The sequence below is a fragment of the Sturnira hondurensis genome, unplaced genomic scaffold, assembly GCF_014824575.4.
Source record: "Sturnira hondurensis isolate 20B ecotype Veracruz unplaced genomic scaffold, ASM1482457v3 Scaffold0007036, whole genome shotgun sequence".
NCBI classification, from domain to species: Eukaryota; Metazoa; Chordata; class Mammalia; order Chiroptera; family Phyllostomidae; genus Sturnira; species Sturnira hondurensis.
Window position 1 is genome coordinate 3,813,971 of NW_028079667.1, and position 12,089 is coordinate 3,826,059.

Below are 12,089 nucleotides of genomic sequence, written 5' to 3' on the forward strand. Positions count from 1 at the left end.
TGCCATAGATATTTACTAAGTGAAATATTAATCTAACTCTGAGACTATAATACGTGGTTACACTCACTTCATTACCTGCAAGTAGACAACATTCTCCAGCTTCACCTGCAAGTTTTTTTCCTTAAACATACAACACATGTACCAGAGTTGTTCTATGATTCTAGATTATGTATTTCCATTCATATTAAAATGAAGAATGCATGCATTTCTCTCCTGTGTACATGTACCCACCAATAATTTCCAGTAGCAAATTATCAGTTGAACACTAATAAATTTCCTAACATAATGTGATGCTGTGCAAAATCTAGCAGAAGTTAACCACAGACTTTGCAATGAAAAAAAATGACACTTGCTTTACAATACTTGTAAAAGTGATCTAATTCTATTTTGCCCTTCTAAAATTAAATAATACTTATAAGATGATCAATGAAAAATATTTTAGGCACTTTGTTGGGCATATTGATGATTGTCATTTTAATTTTTTAAACTAAATAAATTGCCTCTGAGCAGTAAACAATGGTCACTGATATTTCGATAAAGTTATTAAGTTCACCCAGACACCAGATCTTATACTCAGTAAAGATTTATTTGAAAAACAAATATTGAATAATTTATGATTTAAAGTGATTAGAATCAAGTTCAAGGGAAATATAAGCAAATCATTTTTTCTCTAATGATTTGAAGTATACGAAGTTAAAACCTTACGCATTTTTTGTCAAAATAGTAATTATCCACAGTGACAGATGCTGCTCCCTACTTAATGGAGGGTCTCAAATTTTACTCTGCATCTCATTGGGAAGGAAATATCAAATTTTAAAATAGAATTAACTTGGGGAAAGGCATCAGTGCTGCAACTCTTAGCACCAAATGTTTTTTCTTGGAGCACCAAATGCTTTAAGGAAAACATTCCAAGTATCAAAGTTTTCAGATAGATAAATATTTATGGATCAAATCCATAAAGAACAGACATTGTTATGAAATATATATAGATGCCTTCAAAACTTTCTTTCCAGGCAGAGTAGACACATAAGTTAGGAGTCATTTCCCACTTAATTGTTTTTGCAACCTTATGCAACACAAATGGATTATGGATAAAGACTTACTCTTTTACTCATAGAAAAGAAATTTTGACTGATATTATATCCAAAAAATTAAATAGAAATTATTTCCCTATATAAATTATAATATGTTACTGGAATTATAGAAATGGCTTTATTTCCCTGGTTGAAAGTAGAGGTTTTCGATTTAGTGAGCAAGCAGTACTCTTTAAAGCAAAGTCCTCTCGCGCTTGCTAGTTAGCCTAATCAGAGGAAATCGTAACATTGATCTGATTCTCATCCTTCAGTGCAATGAATGCCCATCTGTCTTTGAACACCACGAATGGTACTTTTTTAGACTACGCACAGACCTGTTTTCAATGAAAGCTCTTTCCAGTGGTATTAGAACTGGAAATCCATCTGAATGACAGTCCACGGAAAGCTGTTTTGTCATTGAGAGGCAGAGGTCTACTTACATTGCTTACTTAGCAAAATACGAGTGTCATACACATGCCAAATGATACTAGAGAAATTTAAAGTAACTATCAAAGAAACAGCCTTAGCTTCTAAGCATCCTTGATGCTCATAAATGCTATTTAGGGATGCGCACTGATCAGAAATGCAGAGTCAATTTAAAAAACCAGATAGGCCCTGACCCAGATGCAAATGCAGAACAAAGGTCTACAAGAACTCATTGGGGGTATGTTCGGCGTCCCAGTCAGACTTGTACATATGGATAATTACTGCCAGTGGTATTATTTGTGAACATAAGAGGCATTTTGGAACTCAATATAATTCTGTCCCAGAAACTAACCAGGACAATGACATATTCAACCCAATAAGGTTTGAGTTTATGTAGGCTAAAAGAAAATGGTAGCAGAGGCACAGGTACAAATTTTATTTATGAATATGTAGACTCATGACTTTGGATCCAGCCAGCCAGTGACATAAATAAACTTGAGCAAAAGATTCAAGCTAGTAAATATACATGTGTGTGTATACATATACATATATTTGTGTGTGCGAGTAAGGCTTCTTGGAGCAGTGCCACAGTTCTGGACACCAACCAACAGAATCACGCCCGTCCTTTGAAATTTCCATTAAGAGCACAACGGGGATAATTACACTGGGTTGCTCCAAATCGCTCTCTTCCATCTCGTGCACTCATATGCCCGCCAAACATGAAATGTTCGACTTCTCCCTTCCAATGTGATGGTTGTTGAACTTATTTTTAGTGTCATTTGATAAGCCTTTGTGCTCGCAGAGAGACATCCCACTGACCCAGCCACTGGTCATTGTCTATACCAGTTCACATCAAAGCAGGCGCACTTTGTCAGGTTTCGAGTCGAATATCCATTTCCCCTCTGAAATACAGTATCGAAAGTGACTGGATCATTTGAGCTTTCCTCTTCAGCTGCTGCCTCCTTCCTCCCCACAGTGTTTCCGCTCATGCTAACATCATTTGGCACCGTCGACATGACATGATGGTGGTTTTTCTAGAAAATTAGAATACATACATTTGCGATGTTTTGAGGTGGCCAATCCTCCTGAAAATTTAATCTTTAAATTGATGAGTGGACGTCTTTCCTTCTCTACTGAATCATATCCAAGGTAAAGTGCCTCCTCCAAATCCAAGTAATGCGCATACAGTAATAGGTCATTCAATGTCACAAGGCATAAAAAAGATGAGCGAAATCTTCACAGGCTGCTGCTTGCTGTTGCCTTTAATTATATTAATTAAATTTTGAAATTTTCATGCAAAGAGAGTTGCTAGCTTGTGATGCTGAAGAGCCCTTGGAGACTTGGAGAAAGAAAAACCCTGAGCGGAAGCTTTGTGGTTATTGCTTCCTTTAAATTAAAAGCAAACAAAACTGCTAGGTATGTATACAGTTGTTAATGCTACATGCACTACTAAACCCTAAACATAGAAAAGGTGTAAATCTACCAATCACAGGGACAAGTTCTCAATTCATGAATCCCTCACACTCCACTCAAGATCTCTGGCTAGAGGCTGTCTTCCTGTGGAATAACGCTCTATTAATTTTCTTTTCCCGAGTGCCTAATGAAAGAAAGGTGTCTTCAAAAACTAGAGGGCAAAATCTTGCTCGCTGCCAATACCTTGAAGCATCCTGTCTACATTTTGTCATGCGTGTGCACTTTTCAGTGTGAAGAGTGACAAGATTTTCCAGGCAGCAGCTTCCCGTAAGGCACGTTGTGGGGAAACTTGGAAGGGTTTTGTAATCTGACAGAGCTATAAGGCAATGGACTCCTTCATTTGCGTATCCTGGTGGAAAATTTCAAACTGTGCCCGTGGATACACAATCTCGCCTTGTGGAAACACAAGGGGCATGTTTCCATGTTACACACTCCTCCCTTCATTAAAGATCCATCATGGCCAGTGGTTTCATGGTTCCCATTTTGATATCAACTTCATGTAGTTGTTTTTTTATTTTTCCTCCTTGTACACATACATGCAAACTTTCTTCCATGGGCCACAGCACGCAGATCAATGCTCCTCTTCATTTTCAGTGTCATGAATCATGAGTCACCTCTGTGTTTCACTGACTCCCGTGAAGTCAGCAGAAGGACTCTTTGAAAATGTCTGGTGTAAGCAAAGCAGAAGGCAGAGAAAACACTTCCTGACTGAGAGGAATAAAGCTGCTCTTCCAAAAACATCTCAAATGCACTTATTTGTGTCTCATTTTGTTGGAAATCAGCAGTGTGAAGATGGACCATCTTCATACCTTCTTGGTCTTCTTCCTTTCCTTTTACTGAGACTGAACTCGCGAGAAGTTTATGCACCGACCCTAGAAAAGAAATCCTTATGTTTATTAAAGCAATTATAAAAAGCATAAGAACAACTAGTTTTCCTACCATAATATAATAAACAATCATCCAAGTTAAGGTCACTGTTAAGATGAGACATGAAGTCATAACTTTTTTTCCTCGAGTCAAAGCATTATGGCTCATTGAGGCATTTTCCATAGCAACTTCACCTACACAATGGTATGGTGACATTAGAGTAGAAAAATTCTTTGGAAAAGAGAAATATTTCATTGCTATTTAAAGAATAGTGTTACTGTCCTAACAATAAAAATATCAAAGACACAACCTTGTATGTCTCTTTCTATAATGAATTAAAACAAAAGTGTTCCTTTAAGCAACCCAGTGCTTCTAAAATGTATACATGAGGAAGGCGTTTAAAGGAAGAGATGCCATCTCTTTGTGATTCCCCTTTATAAAAAGCTTTTGCAAGATTTATTAGTGAAGCTATCCATTGTAGCCAACCAGTTCTCACAATGTACACCACATCATGTGTTCTCTCCAAAGGGTGACTATTTATTTACATTGTACATTTCCAAAGAGACTTTGCCATTCCTATTCCTTAGTAGTTCAGTGAAGGCTTTGGCGACATCTTGCTTCATATGTAATTATAAATAATCTACAATTTATTTGTAAACCAAGTTTCCAATTAGTGGTAAAGGGTCCCTCTGCTTGGTATGACACTGCGGATACACTATACTACATAAAGCATGTCCAGATTTATGTATCAAATGCTAGCATACCGCAGGCCAAATGCTAGCATACTGATTTCTATTTTAAGGTCAAGAGTATCACCCTATTGAGATTTTTCATTTTTCTCATAATACCTGCTTTCTAATTTCAGATATTAGAACTTCTCCTAATTTCCCTCCAAATGTGAGCAGTATGGTCGTTTACAATACATGGCACTATTGAAAAGAAACAACAAACATTGTGAAAGAAGAAAACTTGAAACACAAGTACAAGATTTTAGTCCATTTTTCTTTCAAAAATGACTACTCAATAAATTTGGAAATTTTAAAAATGTATGAAGTAAAAGAAGAGCATAAAAGCAAGTAGTTTTCATTAGCTTTTTGACTAGAAGATGAACACTCATCAAGTTATATGTCTTCTAAATAATTTTGGAATCAACGCTGTTACTATAATTGTTAATTTAATTACTTAATTTATTTCTACAAATAATATTTGTGCAAAATGAAGTAGGAGAAAAATTTAGAGAAGAATGCCTTAGAATGTGGTCAAATTTTTTGGTAAATGTAATGGTCATAGGCCATGTTACTCACAATGTATTTTATATAATCTAGAATCTTCAAATAAGATCTGTAGAATGAATGAAAATATACTCTTCTGCAGACTAGCTATTTAGGACACCAAATGCCATAAAAACATTAAAGATATTTTCATATGTATCCCTTTCTAAACTTTATTTTTCAAGGGAAGCAGGTGGAAATCTGGCATAATTAATACATATTTGATCAAAGCAGTAAATCAGTGCTTCTAAGCCACAACAGTGTAACTAGACATGCCATGAGAAACAGTCATTGACTATGTAATTACAATAGTGAGGAACATTAAAAATATTACTTTCTGGCAATTTTCCACAATCAAACAAATGTATGAGGAATTATAACAGCAACAATATGAATTAATGGTATCTTTTTCTTATGTATTTATGGAACAAAAAGAAATTTTCTCTCTTCTAAAAAATGTGGGCAAAGCAGTTATCAATAATTTCTACTTTTACTTGAGTTTCATCCCTAATTAATTAGGCACAGATATAAGGCTCCTTTTCTGACTACTTCTGTCATCAGATTAATCTTGGTGATTCTGATTCATTTACTTTAAGCAATTGTATAGTTTAAAAAGTGAGATTCATAGTTCACCTGAATTTTCAAAACCATTTCAATGCCTAAATTATTCCAGACCTACATGACTTTCTATTTCACTTGGTGTGGTTTAATTAAAGACATAGAAACTCAAAAGAAGAAAATGCTATTGATTTTGACTGAGGTCCATACTTCAATTCTTCCAAAGCTGAGGATTAAGTACTGGTTATCAGCGGCCAAATGTCTACATATTCAAGTACCCAAACCCCACTGTGAAACACAGTACACACCCCTGTGTTTTAGTGCACACTTACTAACAAAAACAACCAAATGTCTTCTCCCCTCCTAACACGGACTAAGTGTTTTTCACTTTTATCAAAAGCTGTTAAGATCTGGGTGTACTTCCATTTACACAAATTAAAAAGTTGGTAACTTTGAGGAGTCTTGTTAAGGATTGCCTAATTCCCCCTATTGTGGGGTTCCTTTCATCCAAATGCCTCACTGCATGTCCCCTACAGCCAAATCACAACAGGCTACTCACACTTACTGACTGTGTGACTATAGGCAACATTTAATGACTTTGTGCTTCGGTTTCTTCACCAGCAAAATGATGATTAAAAATTGGACCCATTCATAGATCTGTTAAAAAGATTAAATCTGTACATATATGTACAGATATGTACAGATATATATATATATAAATCTGTGTGTGTGCATGTGTATAACTTAGAGCAGTGTCTGGGATATAATATACTTAGTGAAAAAATAGGTATTTATTATCCATCTTTCCTCTAACTGTAACTGTACAGTATCTTACATGGAACAGACTTGTGATAAATAATCACTCAGAAACAGATGAACATATGAATGAGGGATGTATAAATGAATGAATACTAAATGACTAGAGCTCCTCTAGGGGAGGAGCCAGACCTCAAACAGGCAAATACTTAATAAGTATGAATTTGAGAGAAAAAGAGGATTATAAAAGAGTAGAACATAATGGTGGGATAGGAGAGAAGCAAATATGGAGAAACAGAAGAGAGTAGTAGCAGTAAGGAGAAAAGACAGAAAAGTATAATCAAGAAAAAAAGAAGTTATTGGCCACAAGGAAAATTGTATTTAGTACTCCACTGAATACAGATGCCTGCCATCAGGCATCTCACTCCCAGGACTATTTCATGCTAACTGCTAACATCAATTAACCAGAATATTCTAAAATCAGGGCAACACATGCTGGTTGTAAGTTGCTGTGATTTGGTGTCTGTGGCCCTTCAAATACTACTCAGTATCTCAAAAATCCACTGAGATGATGCTAATTACGTTCAATGTCGTGAATGTTTGGGCTGCCACTGATACCATGGCAAGCAGTCTGTGCCAGAACTGTGCAGAGCAATTTCTATTTGCAGAAAATGGGGCAGGTCAAGGTTTACAAAATTCCATATCCTCATGCTTGCAATGCCTACACTCTAAAGGTATGTTAACAGGGTCACAAGCACAGACATGCAAAATAGCTGGGACCTACAACTCATTAAAAAGTTGTACAGAATAAGGAATAGTAATAGTAGCTAGTGTTTTTTTTAAGCAATGTCAAGAAAATGTCGATACATTTTTCTGAGACTATTTTACTCTAACAATGAATAATACCAGTGCTGAAAAAATTTTAAGAACTTAATCACATGGCTTAATAAAAACTATTCAATGTTATCTAAAAACATAGAAAATAGACCTAAGATGGCGACGTCTGCCAGGGTCCTTCATATGGCCTGAGTGCCAGGTGTGGGAAATCGGCCAAAGGACAAATTTACTAAGGAAATTTCAGAAACTGGACTTCTGGCCAAGATGGAGGCTTAGGTGGAAATACTGTGCCTCCTCACAGAACCAAATTTAAGGACAACAAAGATTTAGAAATAAAAACACAACCAGAACAGACAGAAAATTGAACTGTACCAAAGTCCACCAACAATGAACCATTCATCCAGACTGGTAAGAGGGGCGGAGTCAGTGGCCAGTGGAGAGGGGTTGGGTCAGCAGAAAGCGGTGGTTGGCAGACCCGGGTGCACAGGTAGCGGCTGGCAGACCCCAGGTGCAGGGAAGAAACGAGCAAACCCAATGAGGCACACGAGGCGGTTGGCTGACTGCAGACACACATTCGCATGCAGATAAACCAGGCAAAAATGGGCAGTGAGACAGACTGTGCAACCCGGGGCCCCAGTGGTGGGAAATAAAACCTAAAAGCACTGATTGAAAAAACTTGCAGGGGTTGAGTTGCCAGAAGAGACTCCCAGCCTCACAGCAGAGTTTGCTGGAGAGACCCACAGGGTCCTAGAATTTACACAAGACCACCTACCCAGGAACCAGCACCAGAAGGGACCAATTTCCTGTGGGAACAGGCAGAGGGGACTGTAATCTGAGAGAGAGAGAGCAAGGGCCATTGGTTCCTCTCTGACCCTGCCCCCACATATAGCATCACAACCCAGCAACTGGGTAGCCCCACCCTGGTGAACACCTAAGGCTCTGCCCTTCACTACATAACAGGTGTGATGAGACAAAACAATTATGGCTCAAATGAAAGAACAAATCAAAGCCCCAGAGCCAATACTTTTAAGTGACTAAGAGATAGCCAACCTACCAGATGTGCAGTTCAAAATACTGGTGCTCAGGATGCTCACAGAATTGGTTGATTTTGGTTGCAAATTAGATGAACAAATGAAGGCTACACTAAGCGAAATGAAGTAAAATGCACAGGGAACCAATAGTGATGGAAAGGAAAAGGGGGTGGACCAGAAGGAAGGAAGAAATGACCAAACAGAAAAAAAGTGAAGTTACTGGAATTCAAAAAAATGAGGAGAGGCTTAGGAACCTCCAGGACATCTTTAAACATTCCAACATCTGAATCATAGGGGTACCAGAAGGGGAAAAGAAACAGCCACGAGTGGAAAACTTATTTGAACAAATAATAAAGGAGAACTTCCCCAGTCTGGCAAAGGAAATAGACTTCCAGGAAATACAGGAAGCTCAGAGAGTGCCAAAGAAGTTGGACCCAAGAAGGAACACACCAAGGCACATCATAATTATGCTAGCCAAGATTAAAATGAAGGAGAGAATCCTAGAAGCAGCAAGGGACAAGGGGACAGTCACCTACAAAGGAGTGCCCATTAGACTGTCAGTGGATTTCTCAAAAGAGACCTTACAGGCAAGAAGGGGCTGGAAAGAAGTATTCAAAGTCATGAAATCCAAAGACCTACATCCAAGATTGCTCTATCCAGCAAAGCTTTCATTTAGAATGGAAGGGCAGATAAAGTGCTTTTCAGATAAGGTCAAATTCAAGGAGTTCATCATCACCAAGCTCTTATTACATGAAATGTTAAAGGGACTTATCTAAGAAAAAGAAGGTAAAAAATATGAACAGTGAAAGGACAGCAAACTCACAGTTATTAACACCACACCTAAAACAAAAGCAAACTAAGCAGACAGCTAGATCAGGAGTGGAGCCACAAAAATGGAGATCACATTAGCAACAGGGGAGTTCGAGGAGGAGAAGGAGGGAGAAGATACAGAGAATAAATTTTATAGACAGGGGCAGGGCAAGAGCAGTGTGGGAAATATAGAAGCTAAAGAACTTATGACACATGGACATGAACTAAAGCGGGGAATGTGGGGAGAGGGAGTGTGCAGGGTGGAGGGGAATGAAGGGGAAATGGGACAATTGCAATGGCATAATCAATAAAATATATATTTTTAAAAATAAATAAATAATAAAAACATACAAATATACATAAAGACATACACTTGTAATTTTAACACCTTATTCTCCATATAGAGATTAATACTGCTATCAGGTAAAAGGACTATACAGTCTTCTGAATAAACCACTAAAAGTGTAATGTGTTAAAATAGATGAACACAAGATTTCTGCTAGCCAGTGTTAAAACAAATAAGTAATATTATGCTTATTGCATTTTATAAAATAATTTTAAAACTTTGAACTCCAGTGGCATAAATATGTACAGAATAATATAATATATGGTATTATATTATAAGTTATAATTGTTAATATGAAAAATAACATGAAGTTAATTTTTTGAATTTTTAAATCAATATATTTCCTAAATTTTCTTGACGTAAAGTCATGCATCTAAATGATGGAAGAATCAGAACAGACTGTTGTGAGACAACCCCCATTAGACAATCAATGTGAATTTAATGTGCTTTGTGAGTCATTAGGTCATAAACAGCAACAATAATGATATACAGTCAGTATGAACTTGAATTCAATTAGTATCTGAGGACTGCATTCATTTAAAAATGAACTATGAGTCACAACATTCTTCTTCCTTGGGAATACCGCATTCCTTGGAGGCAATGAAATTATGTTAAATCTATTCATTTTGCATGACATAGGAGATTATGAGTAAAATTTCTTACTATTTAAAGAAATTAGGTTTAGTCAGAACAAACAAAATTGAACTCCTGACTTTAGAGGATAGGCAAACACATTTAAAGAAAGTTAACTTCAAACTGTGATAATTTTGATATTGACTGACTAGGTCACAGTTTACTTTCCCATACCTTAAAAAATCAATTAGGAAAATTAACTGTAAGCAAGATTACTATGGCATGTTTAGCAACTTAAAAATGTTTGTGACATATTTGAAGTCCATTTATATGTTAGAATTTGACACTGTTATATTATGGTCTAGGTATGACAACATTTTATGTAATAAAAAACATGGTTTGAAAGAACTAAAACTGCCGCCTTTTTAAGGCATGCTGTCTTGTGTAACCTTATATTAATCACTAATTAGTAAGCTTCCATGGCAAGAAAAAAACTTCTGTGTATTGCTAGTGGAAGTATAAATCGGCAAAAACTATATAGTAAGCAGTGCATATATATAGTAATAGTTTTTAAAAGCTTATTCCTTATTCCTTGCCTCCACAATTTCATGTCGAAATTCAGCCCAACAAGATATCTAGACAAAGATTTAAAAATATTTACTGTAGTGTTTTGATAATAATAAAAACATAACCAGTCAATTTACATTTATTTTTGTCCATAAATTATTTAAGTATTCTGATTAGAATACTTAAATAATTATGAACTATCTAAGTAAACATTGTGTAACCATTAAAAGAGAAAATTAAAAATGTAGGAAAATGGTAAGTGAAAAAATGCCAAACTATATATATATATGTCATTGTTATTATGCAATATATATCTAAAGAGTAAAACACAGCTAATGAAAAATACATCAACATTCTATGTGTGGAACTGCATATGGTTTCTATTTTATGTATGTTCATACATTTGATAGTTTAAAACATTAGTGTTTAAAGAGTAAATTTAATCAGCAAAAATCAAATCCTTTACAAACATCTATATGTTTTTAAAAGTCAGCCTAGGAACTTGTCCACTACTTACACCCAAAATCACCGCCAACTACCAACTATGTCAAAGTTTTTCGGCACGCCTTGTTCCTATAGCTCAGTGTGTACCAGTGCTGGGGTTGCATTGGACAGTTAACATCTTGGTAAACCTATCCCGATGCAGTTCTGCCCATGAGTGGATGGGCATGGAATTGTAGAAGCCAGTGATCAGTACATCTTATAATCCACAGTCAGCACTTTCATTTTCACGGTACACAATTCTAAGAGTTTCTATAAAATACCTGTTCAAACATTTGTACAGGTCACAATTAGTGACTTAATTTTTAAAACGTGTGTGTGCATGCAGGTGTGTGCACACATAGCCTACTTCAAGCCTTGTGCATGCTGGAGTTGATTATATTTATTTATTGATTGATTGATTATATTTAAATAAAAATGTTATGGAATCTCTTTCATTTTCATAGCACATCAAACCTTCTAACCACATGCCCAGTACCTAGGACATATATTTCTCTATTCAATGAACAACAAAAATTACTAATCTTCAGGCACTTATCAGTAATAACTTTGGAATCCTTTCTCTCCCGATCAGTTGGCAAAAACTACCTTTGAGAGGGAAGTTCTAAGTGAATCTACTTCTGTAGTTCAGTGTTTTTTTCACACTGTGGTCCACGAAGCCTCGTGGGCTCTCCACAGTGCCTCAGGGGCTCTGTGGCTGGAGAAGCACACAAGGGAGCCACTGGGCACTGCAGGCCTCCCATCCTGCAGGCCTCCCTCCCTCCCATCCTCCCATCCCGACCCAAGAAGCTCTACTGTCATCTACCCTTTGAAATCGCAATTGGGTATCAGATTTCTTTTGTTTGCACTAAAACTGTAGTTTAATAACTATTATTCAGGATATTCATGCCTATTGGTAAACCAACTTGCCACTAATCTATTTACCTAGACTTGGTTTCTCGATATCTCTTTAGAAAAAATACCTTCCTAGGTTTATGACAACATTATAGCATTCACTTCA

The 12,089-nt window shown here is 36.5% G+C and overlaps 1 protein-coding gene across 1 annotated transcript in view; it reads right to left on the reverse strand.

Moving 5' to 3' along the window:
• Positions 1–565: 565 nt before the first annotated feature.
• The window catches only part of ANTXR2 (ANTXR cell adhesion molecule 2), a 153,923-nt gene continuing 142,399 nt past the window's right edge, over positions 566–12,089 (reverse strand). Inside the window, exon 17 of the mRNA XM_037051028.1 lies at positions 566–3,844. Coding sequence (XP_036906923.1) covers positions 3,806–3,844 — 39 coding nt within the window. The 3' untranslated portion in view covers positions 566–3,805. The remainder of the gene's footprint in view (positions 3,845–12,089) is intronic.